The 15,537-nt window shown below is 41.2% G+C and overlaps 2 protein-coding genes across 4 annotated transcripts; both read left to right on the top strand.

Moving 5' to 3' along the window:
* The first annotated feature begins 246 nt into the window (after nucleotides 1-246).
* On the top strand, nucleotides 247-11,135 carry LOC133445635 (macrophage receptor MARCO-like). The gene is made up of 10 exons (XM_061722958.1): nucleotides 247-334; nucleotides 4,325-4,411; nucleotides 5,245-5,354; nucleotides 5,562-5,603; nucleotides 5,692-5,718; nucleotides 5,796-5,867; nucleotides 8,733-8,798; nucleotides 10,817-10,843; nucleotides 10,944-10,988; nucleotides 11,064-11,135. Exons 2-10 carry the CDS (start codon nucleotides 4,336-4,338, stop codon nucleotides 11,133-11,135), a joined length of 537 nt encoding a protein of 178 aa, XP_061578942.1. The 5' UTR covers nucleotides 247-334; nucleotides 4,325-4,335.
* A 56-nt stretch (nucleotides 11,136-11,191) lies between these two features.
* On the top strand, nucleotides 11,192-13,600 carry LOC133446538 (acetylcholinesterase collagenic tail peptide-like). Of its 3 annotated transcripts, XM_061724584.1 has the most exons (6): nucleotides 11,192-11,265; nucleotides 11,346-11,442; nucleotides 11,649-11,758; nucleotides 11,837-11,956; nucleotides 13,316-13,367; nucleotides 13,444-13,600. In XM_061724584.1, the coding sequence occupies exons 1-5, from the start codon at nucleotides 11,215-11,217 to the stop codon at nucleotides 13,358-13,360; spliced, it is 423 nt and encodes a 140-aa protein (XP_061580568.1). In that variant the 5' UTR covers nucleotides 11,192-11,214; the 3' UTR covers nucleotides 13,361-13,367; nucleotides 13,444-13,600. The 3 variants fall into 3 exon arrangements, with proteins under 3 accessions (XP_061580568.1, XP_061580567.1, XP_061580566.1); XM_061724583.1 differs by having other exon boundaries at nucleotides 13,316-13,600; XM_061724582.1 differs by lacking the exons at nucleotides 13,316-13,367; nucleotides 13,444-13,600 and having other exon boundaries at nucleotides 11,837-12,093.
* Nucleotides 13,601-15,537: the final 1,937 nt, after the last annotated feature.

Here is a 15,537-nt window from a genome sequence, read left to right as displayed (position 1 = left end):
AAGCACCTAGAAAACTCCACGTGTTGTCATTTCTGTGAGTATATCTGTCAGGCCACTGGTGTCAGCAACAGTTGCGTTCAGGCTGAACGGTAACTGGTCATTTGGTCATTTGTGCAGTTGTGGTGAAGTGGCTGCGTCTCGCTGCCTCCTCCAGCCCCAGGTCTGATGAGCAAGCTTCTCTCTGGCTCCGCGCTCAAGCAATTATCTGATTATTTCTGCTGAGCGCTGCCAGTGCTCGCATTTCCCCTCTTGATGGAGACGGGTCGGCCTCCGCGCTGAGCAGACTGGACTCCAGCTCTGCAGGACCGGCGCGTCCAGAGGAAACGGCACCGAGGTAAGACGCACGGCACCGTCCGGGACGCATGTTCAACCCAGATCCGCATGCCAGGGGCTTCGGACCGGGATCCTGTCGGGGTGGACGTGTCCACCACCTCCACCAGAGGGCTGGACCTCAGCCTGCTTATTGATGAGTCAGGAAGACAATCATGGACTGGATGGTTGCTTAACTGTCAATGTCCATGAAATCAACGTGGATCTATTTGCTTGTTATGTTTAAATCTGCATGAGTTTATTGATAAGAAGAGTGAGATTACACACACACACACACACACACACACACACACACACACACACACACACACACACACACACACACACACACACACACACACACACACACACACACACACACACACACACACACACACTCCTGCCAGGATTTAACCCCAAGTTTGATGGGGATGCTTGTGATGCATGTTTTTGCTTGGCGGGCGTGTTCGCTGTCAGAGCGCTTACGCTGCACTTTAACGCCACAGATTGATCTATTAAGGCCACAGTGGGTTCATTTATGGAAAAAAAACCTGAGCTGTAAATCTGTCTGGAGCGAGGGGGAGGTCTTGAGCCAAACGCGTGCACAGTGCACGACTGTAAGGGGAACAGTTTCTGCATCCGACCGCCGGGGGTCCGACACCTGACTTCACGGTTTTAATCCTCAAGCCATCGTTTTGTTTTGTACCCGCAGGGCTGCCGACTTTTGAGTTTCCCAGGGAGAAGAATAAAAATGTGGATATGATTTTAAAGAGAGAGTAAAACTTGAAAGGGTGGTTACCAGAGGAGGTCTCGACCAGCCGTCGTCATTAGTTCCTCTTTCATAGTGAGGACTGGTCTGATTCCTCTGGACTCCACTTTGATTTCCTGTTGCATAGTTACTAAATGTGACAGACGCTTTCCTGGTTAGAAAGGGTGTAGAATCACTTACCCTACCTTTAAAGGAAAGAGGCCAACAACATCACTGCAAAGTCGAACACATTTCAAAACGGATTCAGGTCAGACCTCTAAAATCAAATCTCAAGTTAAACGTTAAAATTCAAGGTTAAAATCAACTAGCTTCAATTCTTAGGTGATAACCCGTTAGAGTTTAAGCACAAAGCTCTTTGTCATCCAATATTTCCTTGTTTGTAGGGCAGCAGACTTTACAAAAGAAAAAGAAATGTGCTAGATCTTTGCATTGATGATTTACAGCTTCTTCTTCTTCCTTTGTTTTTTCTACAAGTTACATGTATTAACCACTAGCATCACTTGTGATCAGGTTCCTCAGTTTAAACCCCGTTGAACCCTCAGCTGCAGTGAGCTGGTATTTACAGTAGTACTCTTCAGCGCGTGCCAGGTCCTGCAGGGTTCAAGATGTTGCAAAGTCTGCACGAAGAGAGATGTGGGCTAGGCAGCTGGCATCCAAACCATGAATGCATTACTTAACGAATCCATTTAATTCCTTCTTTACCACGATGTATTAGGTCTGGTTGAACCCTAGTAGAAACTACAGAATAAAGACTAGTAAGTGTTTAAATGGATGAAGTTGAATTAATTGTTTTTTACGGGTTCATTCTCGTTCATACAGCAACACTGCAGATTCACTGGCACTTAAATTAAATAAGATGTGGGCAGCAGAGGTCAGAGCCCAAGAAAAATGACGACATATACAAATTAATATTGATCATTAATTGTTATCAGACAGTTTGGCCTGTTTTTTTTTAATAGCGCCAAACAACTGGATGTGTGATGAAGCTACAAATTCAGACTGTACAAAACAATTAGCATTAGCATTAGGTCATGTGAACCCACGGTTTCTGAAGAGCACTTTTGAAGCCCGTTTTTCTTCGTATGGGACGCCATGATGCTGGAGAAGTTGATGGGAACACTAGGGTTGCCACCCGTCCCGTAAAATACGGAATTGTCCTTTATTTGAGAAAAAAATGTTGCGTCCCGTATTGAACTAATACGGGACACGATTTGTACCGTATTTTCATTAACTTTTACACCATATTCTAGTTGAATTATTGAAATAAATTAACCTTTACACCATATTCTAGTTGAATTATTGAAATAAGTTAACTTTTACACCATATTCTAGTTGAATTATTGAAATAAATTAACTTTTACACCATATTCTAGTTGAATTATTGAAATAAGTTAACTTTTACACCATATTCTAGTTGAATTATTGAAATAAATTAACTTTTACACCATATTCTAGTTGAATTATTGAAATAAGTTAACTTTTACACAATATTCTAGTTGAATTATTGAAATAAATTAACTTTTACACCATATTCTAGTTGAATTATTGAAATAAATTAACTTTTACACCATATTCTAGTTGAATTATTGAAATAAATTTACTTTTACACCATATTCTAGTTGAATTATTGAAATAAATTAACTTTTACACCATATTCTAGTTAGCTATATTCTACATCTTGGCTGATGTGGACATACATAGCATAGGAGGATATTTCAGTTGCTAGTATGGTTGGCTGTCTGTACAGTCATGCAAGTTCAATGCTATTAAAGCACTTTAAACTTTAAATCAAAGCATTTTGTTTTTTCATATAAAATAAACACATTTTTATTCCGTTTAGAAGTTTTGGGGCTTTTTTTTTGGCTCCTGCGCTGCTGAAATCAGGACGTCCCTTATTTCTATTTCTGAAAGGTGGCAACCCTAGGGAACACGCCCACCGCATGTCAATCAAAGTTAGCTCCTTTAGCTGGACTGGAAGGGTGAAATACGAAGCTGAGCTGAACAGCTGGCAGCTTGAGTGAATGTAAACTAATATTAACCACTATTGTACATTAGCCTGCGCTGAGCCGGCCAACGGCGTGTTCCAGCCGCTTTCCCAGATCTGTTCGCCCCACTTGTGGGGGACACGGTGCTGCGCTGTACGAGGAATAAAAGTTTCCAAAGCACTAGTCAGAAAACCTTTAGATGCCGTCACGTTCACTTCCTCCAGTTTAGAAGTACACCACATACAATCAAGTCTGCCACATCAGTAAAACATACTACCAATGCAGTGAAGTATACAGTATGTATACTCAGTACTCGAGGGGGGATGAGGGGGGATGGCATCCCCCCCTGAAATAAAAACGGTCAAAATCATCCCCCCTGTAAAACTGCCATCCCCCCTTTCCATCCCTTATGTCATTTCATCAATGAATGTGGTTTTACTGCTATTTCAACATTTAGAGTCATCACCAGAAAATAACACCAGAAAAATAACTTATTTGACAATTTTCACCTGTTTCAAGTAAATTTTCACTTGAAATAAATAGGAAAAATCTGACAATGGGACAAGATTTATCTTCTCATTACAAGCAATAAAATCTTGTTCCACATGCAGATTTTTCTACTTATTTTAAGTGAAAATCTACTTGAAACAGGTGAAAATTGGTGTTTAGTAAATAAAAGGAGATTTTTTTTACTAAAATGAGACATTTTAACTAGAAATAAGACGATTATTCTTGTTAGGATTTTGAGTTTTTGCAGTGATCCATTTTACTTATCCTGTGAAGGACAGAGTCATATTGATAAGTTCAGAAAACTGTGGGTTTTTTTTCAGCACAAATTATCTGTCCCCATATGATAAAATCCACCACCGCCCCTGATTTTTTTTTTTACAACTCGAGTACTGTGTATACTGCCATGTATAGGTAGTATGCACTGCAGTACATACTGTACTGTATACTCCACTGTGTAGGTAGTATGTACTGCAGTACATACTGTACTGTATACTCCACTGTGTAGGTAGTATGTACTGCAGTACATACTGTACACTGTATAGGTAGTATGCTTTTTTCAAATTGGCTGCAGTCTCATACCCGCCTCACTCAATTGACCACACAAATGCAAGCAGAAAGTAGACATTCTTGTCTACTTTCTTTAAAATCAATACTTGGAAACCAAGACCGAGCGATATCTGTCATAAATGCATCACACACTTGCTGAAGAAACATGCTTCCGTCACGTCTTATAGACATGCAGTTGTTGCAGGAAAAGAAGAGATGCTGTCTCACCTGGTTTTAGGATGGACTGCCTTGCTCAGTGGCCTCCAACCAGCAGCTTCCTCTGTGACCTCCAGTGAGTACTAAGACACACCTAGAGACTATTTGTCTTGTAATCGACGCTGTGTAACTAAACCCAGTACTCGAGTTGAGGGGGATGAGGGTGGATGGCATCCCCCTTGAAGTAAAAACGGCCAAAATCATCCCCCCTGTAAAAATGCCATCCCCCCTTTCCATCCCTTATGTCATTTCATCAATGAATGTGGTTTTACTGCTATTTCAACATTTAGAGTAATTACCAGAAAAATAACTTACTTGACCATTTTTACCTGTTTCAAGTACATTTTCACTTTAAATAAGTAGGAAAATCTGCCACTGGGACAAGATTTTATCTTCTTATTACAAGCAAAAAAAAAAACTTGTTCCACTGGTAGATTTTTCTACTTATTTCAAGTGAAAATCTACTTGAAACAGGTGAAAATTGTTGTTTTTTCCAGTGATGATTCTTGTTTTAAGTGTAATGAGATTTTTTTTACTAAAATGAGACATTTTAACTAAAAATAAGATAAATATTCTTGTTACGATTTTGAGTTTTTGCAGTGATCCATTTTACTTATCCTGTGAAGGACAGAATCATATTGATAAGTTCAGAAAACTGTTTTTTATTGTTGTGTTTTGATGTATTTGATGTAATCCCAGTGGATATTTAAAGCTTACAGAAGGCTGCAGTATTTTTGCAGGTGTTTTGGTCATTGCTATTATTTGTAATATATTATATTATTTGTAATCAGCACAAATTATCTGTCCCCATATGATAAAATCCACCATCCCCCCTGAATTCTTTTTACAACTCGAGTACTGACTAAACCTGAGCTAAATTGAGAGCCCGTGTGTGACTGTTGTCTGCAGGATCTCTGCTGAGAAGCGGCAGGTGGTCGTCGTGGACGTGCCAGGTCTTCATCCCTCCTCCTCTTCCTCCTCCCATGTTTCCATCAATCAAACGCAAAGCAGAGCTGATGGTGACAAGTTTTCTCTGTCTCTCTCTTGCACTAATAACTCTGCTTTTGCTGCAACAGGAGAGACTTTCCTTTGGTTTCTGTAGAAAACACAAGTTTAATTGTACAAGTTTGGCTTTTAATATTGATTGTTTTCAAAATGCAGATTTTTCCGTGCACAGAAACAGACATGCATGAACTCACACTAGCTGATGGTGTTTGACTCTCCAGGTTGACATTACTGAACACGTCACAGGAGCTAAAGGAGCAAAGGTGCGATTCTTGGCTCAGAGCCGTTGTTCTCATATTGTTGTTAATAACCAGCAGCACAGAGCGTACTTCATGTTGTTGCTGTTTACAGGGCTCCCGAGGACCCAGAGGAGCAAAGGTACAGCGTTAAACACTTCTACTCTTTTCTTCTGGACATATAAAGGAATAAAAACTGATGAAAGCTGTTCATTTCAGGGTCAGCCCGGCATCATGGGTCCAGAAGGAGAACCAGGACTACAAGGTACCCTAGGACAAGCAGGGGAAAAGGTGTGCACGCTTGTCTTTGATTGCGATCCAGACTTAAATGTTTAATTTATAAACAGGCAGCCGGCCAGAGGTACAACCTAACACCCTCCTCCCGGGCACGGACTCGCCTGGTACCGGGGGAACTGGTTGCTTTGATAATTCCAGTCGTTTTTTTAAATACACAAAGTCTAAACATGTACAGTAGTACTCCAAATAAAAAAAAACACCAAGCTGCTTCATCACGTAAATACGGAAGAGTATTAGGGCCACTTAAAAAAAATAAAAAGAATTCTGAGAAAAAAGTCAGAATTCTGACTTTAATCTCAGAATTCTGAGAAAAAAGTCAGAATTCTAGGCCACTAAAAAAAAAAAATAATAATTCTGAGAAAAAAGTCAGAATTTTGAGAAAAAAGTCAGAATTCTGACTTTTTTCTCAGAATTCTGAGATTAAAAAAAGTCAGAATTCTGACTTTTTTCTCAGAATTCTGAGTTTAGAGATTAAAGTCAGAATTCTGACTTTTTTCTCAGAATTATTATTTTATTTTTTTTAGTGGCCTAGAATTCTGACTTTAATCTCAGAATTCTGAGAAAAAAGTCAGAATTCTAGGCCACTAAAAAAAAATAATAATAATTCTGAGAAAAATGTCAGAATTCTGACTTTTTTCTCAGAATTCTGAGTTTAAAGTCAGAATTCTGACTTTTTTTTCTCAGAATTCTGACTTTTTTTCTCAGAATTCTGACTTTTTTCTCAGAATTCTGAGTTTAAAGTCAGAATTCTGACTTTTTTCTCAGAATTCTGAGATTAAAGTCAGAATTCTGACTTTTTTCTCAGAATTCTGACTTTTTTCTCAGAATTCTGACTTTTTTCTCAGAATTCTGAGTTTAAAGTCAGAATTCTGACTTTTTTCTCAGAATTCTGAGATTAAAGTCAGAATTCTGACTTTTTTTCCTCAGAATTCTTTTTATTTTTTTTCAGAATTCTGACTTTTTTCTCAGAATTCTGAGTTTAAAGTCAGAATTCTGACTTTTTTCTCAGAATTCTGAGATTAAAGTCAGAATTCTGACTTTTTTTCCTCAGAATTCTTTTTATTTTTTTTAAGTGGCCCTAATACTCTTCCGTACGTAAAGACACCGACACCAGCGACGCCAACTAAAGGCTACTGAGATAAGAGCGCAACGCCCCCAGCAGACTAGCTGCTCTGTGACCCAAAAACTCCCCCGGACCCGTAGCTGAAGAACAAACTAGACGACTTTACTGTCTCGAGGCCAACGCTGAAATAAGTCGCACCTTCAATTGTGCGCCATCATGATCCATCCAGGAATGGGGATGACTTTGGCTCGCCCACAGCGTTTCAGTCACGGGTTAAGACATCCAGAACCTTGAAGCTTAAATCTTAAAATAGTTAATTAGGGGTCAAATATACTTGATAGATCAGGTTTGAACATAATTTAAAACAAAGCTTCTTCTTTGTTTTTGGCTTTTCTTTTTAGGGGTCACATCTGTTCCCATCTCGTCTTCTTCTATCACACCAACCGTCTTCCTTCATCTTCTCCTCAGTCTTCTTTCTCTCCTCCCTGACAGCTTCATCTCCAACATCCTTCCATCTCCTGCTGGTGAAACATTCATATTGTGGTAGTTATGTTGGAGTTTGAAAGTTCACTATTTAATCCTAAATTGTTCCAATGTTCCTGCTCAAATGTTGTGATGGTACTTGTGCAGACCCCAGAGTGGCGCCTGGAGGCAGATGTGATAGCAAAAATAACCCATCTTTTTACTTTATTACTGTTATCTCCGTTGAGCTATTCTCTCAAGAACCTGTTGTGGCTCTTGCTGCCTCTGCAGTCTGTAATACACATGCTGAAAGACCTGTAGTCTCATGATAAATTCCCCCTGCTAACTTTTTTTTCCAACACTCACTCACGCAATTAAACCATCTCAATGTCCATCTTCTCGTACTTCTCGTGCCTCCAAGACGTCTTGGCGCCCTGGCTTTTCCTCTGACGTGCTTGTTTTTTAAACCGTCCTCGTCTATCCCAAAGAAAACCCCCAACATCTTCCGCTCTGTTCCCTGTCTCCTGGACGGTGACGTGGTCTCCAACGTCAAACACGTTATAATCTAGGTGATGCAAATCTAAGCAGAGATAAAACTCTAAAAGAGCGGGGAGCCCCTCTGCAGCTCCCAGGACATCCCACACCTCCACAGGTACATCCAGCTTGCTCAACAAAGCCTAGAACGTTCACTGTTTTACAATCTTTTTTTTATTTACTTGATGAATTAAGGCGTGCTAGAGAACTCAACGCAGTATAATCTGAGGAAGCACATTAATACAAACAATGAAGTCATTCCCAAAAGAGAAAAAACTCAACCGGACACCGTTCGATACAATAAACAGCCACGACTGCACAACCTAGAGTAAGGAAAAGCTGGGGCCACAATGAACTTCATCTGACTGTTATTTCCTCCTCTTGGGGACACGTCTGGACTACATGCGGCCCAGTCCCGAACCAGTATTCTTTTGTTCCTCAGCTCCGGACCTTTATATCTTTGATCTGAAGCAAACGGTGCCCATGTAATCAAGGAGAACCAAAAGAAACCCACTGATACGGATTTGTCGGTCCTTGCACTTCACATGAGTGATGGTCCATCTGGGGGTTTGGAGACCACATGTGTGCAGTTAAAATGCATGTTCCTTTACTTTCTGAAATGCCTTCCAAACTCTTTTAATCATTGTGCGCTGTAAAAGGAGAAATATGCAAATCCATATCTTTGTGAATTTTCTATTTTGTCCCAGCTTATTTGGATTTAGGGATATAAAACATGTTTGCTCTTATCTTACATGACTAAAATGCTGAGTATTTTCTAACCAGAGCTGATGTGTTCACAGGGAGAGAAGGGTGACAGAGGCTGGAGGGGTCTGTACGGAGACGTGGGGACCCCGGGGATGATAAAGGTACATCTAACCTGGGATTGTTATGCTGCAGATATCAGATATTTGACGGCCACTCTGGTTATCGATGACCCAACCAGGGATCACCAGACAGATCCATCTCCTTGACCCAAAGCCTCTAGTGTTTTGGCTCTTTGACTCTGTGATAATGCCCAGGGGCCTCATTTATAAAAGAGTGCGTAGGATTCATACTAAAAGTGTACGTGCGCTCAAAAGCCGAAAATGGCGTGCGCACCAAAAAAATCCTGATTTATAAAACCGTGTGCACGCACACTTGTACGCAATGTTTGCTTTATAAATCACAGTCCAGCTGGAAGGTTGTGCACGTGAATTCACCTCATATCCCGCCCTCTACACGCCCACTTCATACCATGAATGGGCAATGCAAAGTACGTGATGACTGTATTTGCATATAAATGAGCCTGCTGAGCATGCGCAGCGGCTTCCTGCAGTCTGTTTCTGCTGTGCGTCAGGACGAATGAGACATATGTTATCCTGCTAAATAATTTAGAAATATATTTTGGTCATTTTTAAATAATACCGTATTTTAACGACCGTACGGGCGCCGTGTGGAAAGGCGCACCCTCAGTTTTGTGTCGGCGCACTGACCGAAAAGACGCTGTCTACACACACGGAGCACCGCCTTACAACAACTCACAAACGCACCGCACAACACACAAGCATACAAGTGTGCGTATTTAAAAATAAAGCGGGAGCAAAACTTAGTTTGATTGTACTTTATTCAAGTTATTACATTAATCAGTTGTCAGTACTCAGCGTGTCGGGCTTCATCCTAGCCTGATCGCGCTGAGACCGGGATAAATGATCAGCACAGCGACGGGCACCAGCCCGCAGCTCTGGCCATGCTGAGCAGCCGAGTCACTTTCCGATGCCGGTGTTCTGCCGAGTTGTCCTACCTCCACCAATCGTCCTACCCGTAGGATGAACAGAAAACTGTATATGCACCGGGATGGCGCAATTCCGGTGGGTCGGTCTGTCTAACACTGGACCCAGTTCAGCACATAGATCCAGCACTTCTCTAGGGAATCAAAATCGGCTTATTAGCCAGTCATCATCATGGGCCAGGAAATCTTCATGGTCCCTACTCTCTCCATCCTGATCCTGCCATTTACGTGATCCTCAAGCAGTGCCAGCGCATCCATTGTGCAGCATTATGCACGACTGTCACCACGCAATGTATATTCTTACTCAGCAATTAGACTGATTGTTACACACTTTGTCACGATAAATAATCATTCTGGTGCTATTCACCACTCCATACCATTTGAAGATGGAAGTATGATATATGAACGTATAGTACCTACTACAAATACCTGCGTAATGGCTCACTTACGGAACACATAGATCTATAACGCCGCCGGCTTGGGTGTACATGGATCTATAAGTCTGATATGTGATGACATTAAAAGTATGACATGAATCTGGCTTCATTTCACACCTCACCGCCTGCGTCGATATCTTCAAAATGTTCGGGCGCTAGCGTCAGGGTTGGCGTAAAGATACGCACATTTTTCCGTTAGTTTTTTTTTTTTAATCCCAACCTTTGCGTAGATTCTAGAAGGTGGCGTGCGCATCTTTCAAGCCCTGTTTTGTGCGCACGCACGCTTTATAAATGAGGCCCATGTTCTTGTTCAGAAGACAGGAAGACCTTTCTTGGTTCTTTAAGACTTTTCAAATCTCATCTGAAAGGGTCCGCCAGTTCTTCCGGACTGGAGGGAGTTTCAGGAGTATAAGATGTGAGATTCACTGAAAAAGTCAGTGATGTTCACATACTTGAGCCCAACGACGAGGTTGTCTTTTATCCACCTCTTGGAAGTGATCTTTGCTTTAATTGTAGAAATCTGGCTGCATCTTCTGTGTCATTGTTTTTTTTTTTTAAACTATGAACCATGTCTTCCTTCTCTGAGCTCCAGAGAAAGTGGTGCAAATTATTTTAACATGGTTAAAGTTGAAATATGATGATGATAACTCCTCACACTTGTGCATGTTTGTGTTCGCAGGGCAGAAAGGGCCACAAAGGCTTCGGGGTGAGTGACGGATGCGCCGCTTCAGCTTTGTTTTTTAAACCAACACATTTGCTGATCATTTCCCCATTTCTTTTGGTGCTTATTTTTATTAATCAAAAAGGGGGATAAAGGTATGAAAGGAAAGCGAGGCCTCCGTGGAGATAAGGTAAGGATTTCCTGTCTTTTTAAAAATGTAATTGCAGCTTTAAAGCGTGCTGACTCATCTCGTGTGCGTCTGCAGGGTGAGCACGGCATCCCTGGAAGGTCCGGACAGAAGGTAAAAGATCTGCTGATGCACCTTAAAAGGAGTTGAAGTACTGTGGGAGTGGGAAGAAACTGTGATGGTGTACTCTGCACTGTTTCAGGGCGACCCGGGTCAGTGGGGCGATGCGATGAGGGGGGAGCAGGGATCCAGAGGAGAGACGGGAGCAAGAGGGAGCATGGTGGGTAATGGCTTCACATCACGCTGTGGTGATGCTGAGAGGTTTGTTTCATCGGCCAGTTTATTGATGACTGTTTTCAGGGGTTGAAGGGATCTCGTGGACCCACTGGAAAGCTGGGACGTCCTGGTCCATCAGGACTGCCTGGTTCCACCGGAAAGCCTGGGCTCGCTGGACAAGGTTTGTGATCGCAGGATGGGTCCGTTTAACTCACTCCTTGGAACAGCTTTTTATTTTTAAGACTTTCGCCTACTGGTGAAGCCTGAACAGAAGAACCCTAATGGATTTGGGAAATGCAGCTGACTAAATCGCATATAAGCATTTCCGTTACCTATTTTCATACCCATCAGGTGTTATGTTGAGTAATCATGCCGCCTGTTGTCCAGTGTTTGTCCTCCCAGGCCTTCAGGGAGACCCAGGAAACAGAGGTCCAACGGCCGCCTGCAGCTGCTCAGATGTTCAAACCACACAAACACCACCGGACAAAATCCAGGCGGTCAGTCCGCGATCACTGAATGAAACACAAAATGTAAAAAGAGTTCCGGCGGCCGACTGTTCTTTTGTCGCTTTGCAGGTGTTTGTTGCTGACGGAGAGAAGGAGATGAGACGGCTGAGGGCAGAGAACGTGATGGTGCTGCGTACAGACAGAAGAGCTCTTTACATCTATGCCCAATCCCAGTGGATCAATGTGCTGGTAACCATGGCTACGCACTCCTCACAGAAAAAAGAAATATCTTGGGATGATATGGATACGATCTAGAAAAAGAAAAAGAAAGCTGGTAGACTATAAATCCAAGACAGTCTGAGATTCAGGTCCTGCAACCAAGTCCAAAAAGGGTCAATAATGAGGCAGTTTAGAGCGAAAATTGAAAACTTTTGTTATTTTTAACAGATGAAACGAAAAGAAACCTTTCATGGATACTTTGATGAGTCTGTTAGGAGAAGATTTTACTTTACCAATATGTGAGAAAATCAATGAAATGTTTAAAAACATTGTTTCTCAAAGAAAATTTAAAAGGATTTGAATATTGTCCTTACTTACTTACGCCGTTACTCTGACGGGTTCCTCTGTAACTCCTTGCTTTTCAGACGATATTCCTTGTAACTCCTCTTTACTCAGACGGTTCTACTGTAACTCTTCATTTTTCCGACGGTTCCTCTTGATACTCCGACGGTTCCCTTGTAACTCCTTGTTTTTCCGCTGGTTCCCCTGTAACTCTTCGTTACTCCGCCGGTTCCTCTGTAACTCCTCGATACTCCGACTGTTCCCCTGTAACTCCTTGTTATTCCGACGGGTTCCTATGTAACTGCTCATTTTTCCACTGGTTCCCCTCTAACTTTTTGTTACTCCGCTGGTTCCCCTGTAACTCCTCTTTACTCAGACGGTTCTTCTGTAACTCCTCGTTCTTCTGACGTTTCCTCTGTAACCCCTTGATACTCCGACGGTTCACCTGTAACTCTTCATTACTCTGACGGTTCCTCTGTAACTCCTCGTTACTCCGATGGGTTCCCCTGTAACTCCTCGATACTCCGACGGTTCCCCTGTAACTCCTCATTTTTCTGACGGTTCCTCTATAACTCCTCGTTACTCCAACGGTTCCCCTGTAACTCCTCGTTCCCCCGATGGGTTGTAACTCCGCGATACTCCAACGGTTCCTCTGTAACTCCTTGTTACTTTGAAGGGTTTTTCTGTAAATCCTTGTTACTGCGACGGTTCCCGGTTCCCCTATTACTCCTCGATGTCCTCGATCCAACCAGCCTGTTTGTTGTTTTTAGAAGAAATGGCAACTTGACAAAACTTTGCGGTCCCAAATTTTGTTTGGGATGTGTTGCAGACCTGAAATGCAAAGTGATGATAAAATCTATCTTGATATCTGTTAGGAAATCAAAGTCCATGTTAGAATTCTGTCTTCTTTCTTTCCGATTTGAGGTTTTATGGTTTTGTTTAGACAGAAATATAACTCCTCGTTACTCCGACTGAGTTTAAATTCTGTCGTCACCGTCATCATCCTCCTCCTCCTCTCTTCTGTGTTTCTCCTCTGCTCTGGACCAGGAGAACCGCAGACACCGACTTCCTCTGACATTCAAGCACGACTGATGCACCGGTGCGAAAAACAACAAATCAGATGCGCTCAGTTTGTCCGTCTGCAGGATTTTATTTATTCTTTTGTTTTTCTACAGTTTTCTGGGAGTCCCGACTGAAGATTTCTGCGTGTCCAGCACCTCATGTCCTTTTACCGTTTACTCTGCTCTCTTCGTCTCAGCACCTCTGCCGTTATGTTTGTTCACTGCTGCTGTTGAATGTTGCTGCAAAAACATCAGAACCAGCTGCATGAAGTGATCCGTTTGCATTCAATGAGCAGAATGCATGTATGTGAATGTGCAACAGGGAAGAAGTTTGTACATGATTGATTGAAAATAAAATAATCTGAAGACCTCATTAAGAACTCACTTTAATGCCTTTAAACAGTTCAATAAAAACACCTCACAAACCAGATCCACCGGATTTGTTTATGCAGCCACAGACGGGTTTCCTCTTCATCCATTTATGACTGTTTATGTTGGAATATGATCAGAACGAGTGATTTATTGAGGAATTGAGATACGAATGGATGGACATCTTAAACTAAATTATGTTCAACTTGCCTCCAACCTCACCGGGAAATTCCTGCTGCGCTTTTTTTCTTTCCGTGTGATGATATAAAACATTTCTTTATTCATTTTGCTTCTTTTTTGTTTCAGTGTCATCTGCTTCATTTCTGTTTTGAGTTTGCATCATTTTGTGGGAACTTTTTATCACTGGCGGTTCTAGGATTTTTCTGAAACAGGGGCCATTGTGGGGCCAAATGTAACCTTCAGGGGCCAACAGTATTACCACCATTTTCATCCAGAAATAGCGCTGCTTGACTGAACATCGATTGGCGACAATGCAATAAGCATTATCCAGCAGGTGGCTGTAAAACGTATTGACTGACTGAAAAACAGGAAACATGCATCAAGATGACTTGCCATGCCAAAAGGCTGTGACATCCAGTGTTTTATATCTATGGCTGGAGTGTCCATCAACTATACACTAGGTTACATCCCTGAATACTTGATTCCCTGCCATTTAGCATCTTCTGGACTATGAAACAGCTTCTGGTCTGTGGAACTAGTGTGAAATTACTGTGGACTGTGTGCCACAAGGCTGGGACTCATTCTTGAACCAATTTGATTCCATCATAGTCTGACTGGCTAAATGTATTTACCCATCATAGCCTTATTGTAAACCATTTTTCTATTCAAAATGCCATATGACCGTACCAATTCATTTATTTTAATACATAAAACACAAATAAAAACTAGATCCATATGGCATCATTACCTACAGGGATTACAGCTAAAGTTGAACATACTTAACTATATAGGCTACTTAATATTTGTACACTTGTACAAATTACTAAGTCTACTTCTTGTATTTATTAGCAGCTGTAGGCATTTGGGTACTAAAACAAGTTAGAACTTCGGTAGACCCTTAAACTGCTTTTATCCTCTATGCAATCTCAATGAATGCCATTTAATGTCATTAACAATACATTGTAGTCAGGGCTATAAATTAACTTTTTTCTTCATCACTAGCCAAGTTTGACTGGTAGATGTTAATTGTACAAGCTAAACATACAATCACTATCAGTTGTTGTGCAACTCAGGTAGCTTGGCTGTCCAGTTATCGAAGGCTATTAATGAATATTGTTAATAATTATTAATAATTAATAAAGTTGACTATTTATCAAATTGTATTACCAAGATGATAATAATTCTCGTAGGGGCACCACTCCGGGGCCTTACTCCGGAGAACTAAACAGCAGAAAATCAGTCTCATATGATTATGGTTTAAGTATAGTAGCCTATAATATAATTGAAGGAGTGAGATCCGAACACTAGGCTCTGTCAAACAAATCAATTTGTGACCAAATCTTGCATGAAATAACAACCACTCATTAAAAATCAATCAGAATTTATTTACATACGGGTATCAAAGATGATAAACAAATACCCAATAAATCCCGATGGCAGAACTTAAGTATCATAAAACCATTAATTAACTAGAAAAACAACAATCAATAAAAATGAAATGAAAGTTAAATGCATGGAATGAAAAAAAGAAATCAAAGCAATAATAAAAATGATATCACGAACATGTACGGTTTAAAATATTGTGGCTGCATAAAGATGGCTGCGTTTTTTAAAGATGGCGGGACTGTAACCACGCCACGTGCAATTAGACCGGATGTT

This window comes from Cololabis saira, chromosome 6 (assembly GCF_033807715.1).
Source record: "Cololabis saira isolate AMF1-May2022 chromosome 6, fColSai1.1, whole genome shotgun sequence".
Classification (NCBI taxonomy): domain Eukaryota; kingdom Metazoa; phylum Chordata; class Actinopteri; order Beloniformes; family Belonidae; genus Cololabis; species Cololabis saira.
The sequence above is the reverse complement of the archived record's forward strand: the minus strand, read 5'-3'. Positions and strand labels throughout refer to the sequence as shown.

What these genes read in the sequence shown, in the direction of transcription:
- LOC133446538 (XM_061724582.1), top strand. Translation starts at nt 11,215, where the DNA reads ATGAGGGGGGAGCAGGGATCCAGAGGAGAGACGGGAGCAAGAGGGAGC. An exon ending in CGGGAGCAAGAGGGAGCATG is followed by an intron (nt 11,266 to 11,345) that starts GTGGGTAATGGC and finishes GACTGTTTTCAG; the next exon opens with GGGTTGAAGGGATCTCGTGG. An exon ending in CACCGGACAAAATCCAGGCG is followed by an intron (nt 11,759 to 11,836) that starts GTCAGTCCGCGA and finishes GTCGCTTTGCAG; the next exon opens with GTGTTTGTTGCTGACGGAGA.
- LOC133445635 (XM_061722958.1), top strand. Translation starts at nt 4,336, where the DNA reads ATGCTGTCTCACCTGGTTTTAGGATGGACTGCCTTGCTCAGTGGCCTC. An exon ending in AACGCAAAGCAGAGCTGATG is followed by an intron (nt 5,355 to 5,561) that starts GTGACAAGTTTT and finishes TTGACTCTCCAG; the next exon opens with GTTGACATTACTGAACACGT. An exon ending in TAGGACAAGCAGGGGAAAAG is followed by an intron (nt 5,868 to 8,732) that starts GTGTGCACGCTT and finishes ATGTGTTCACAG; the next exon opens with GGAGAGAAGGGTGACAGAGG.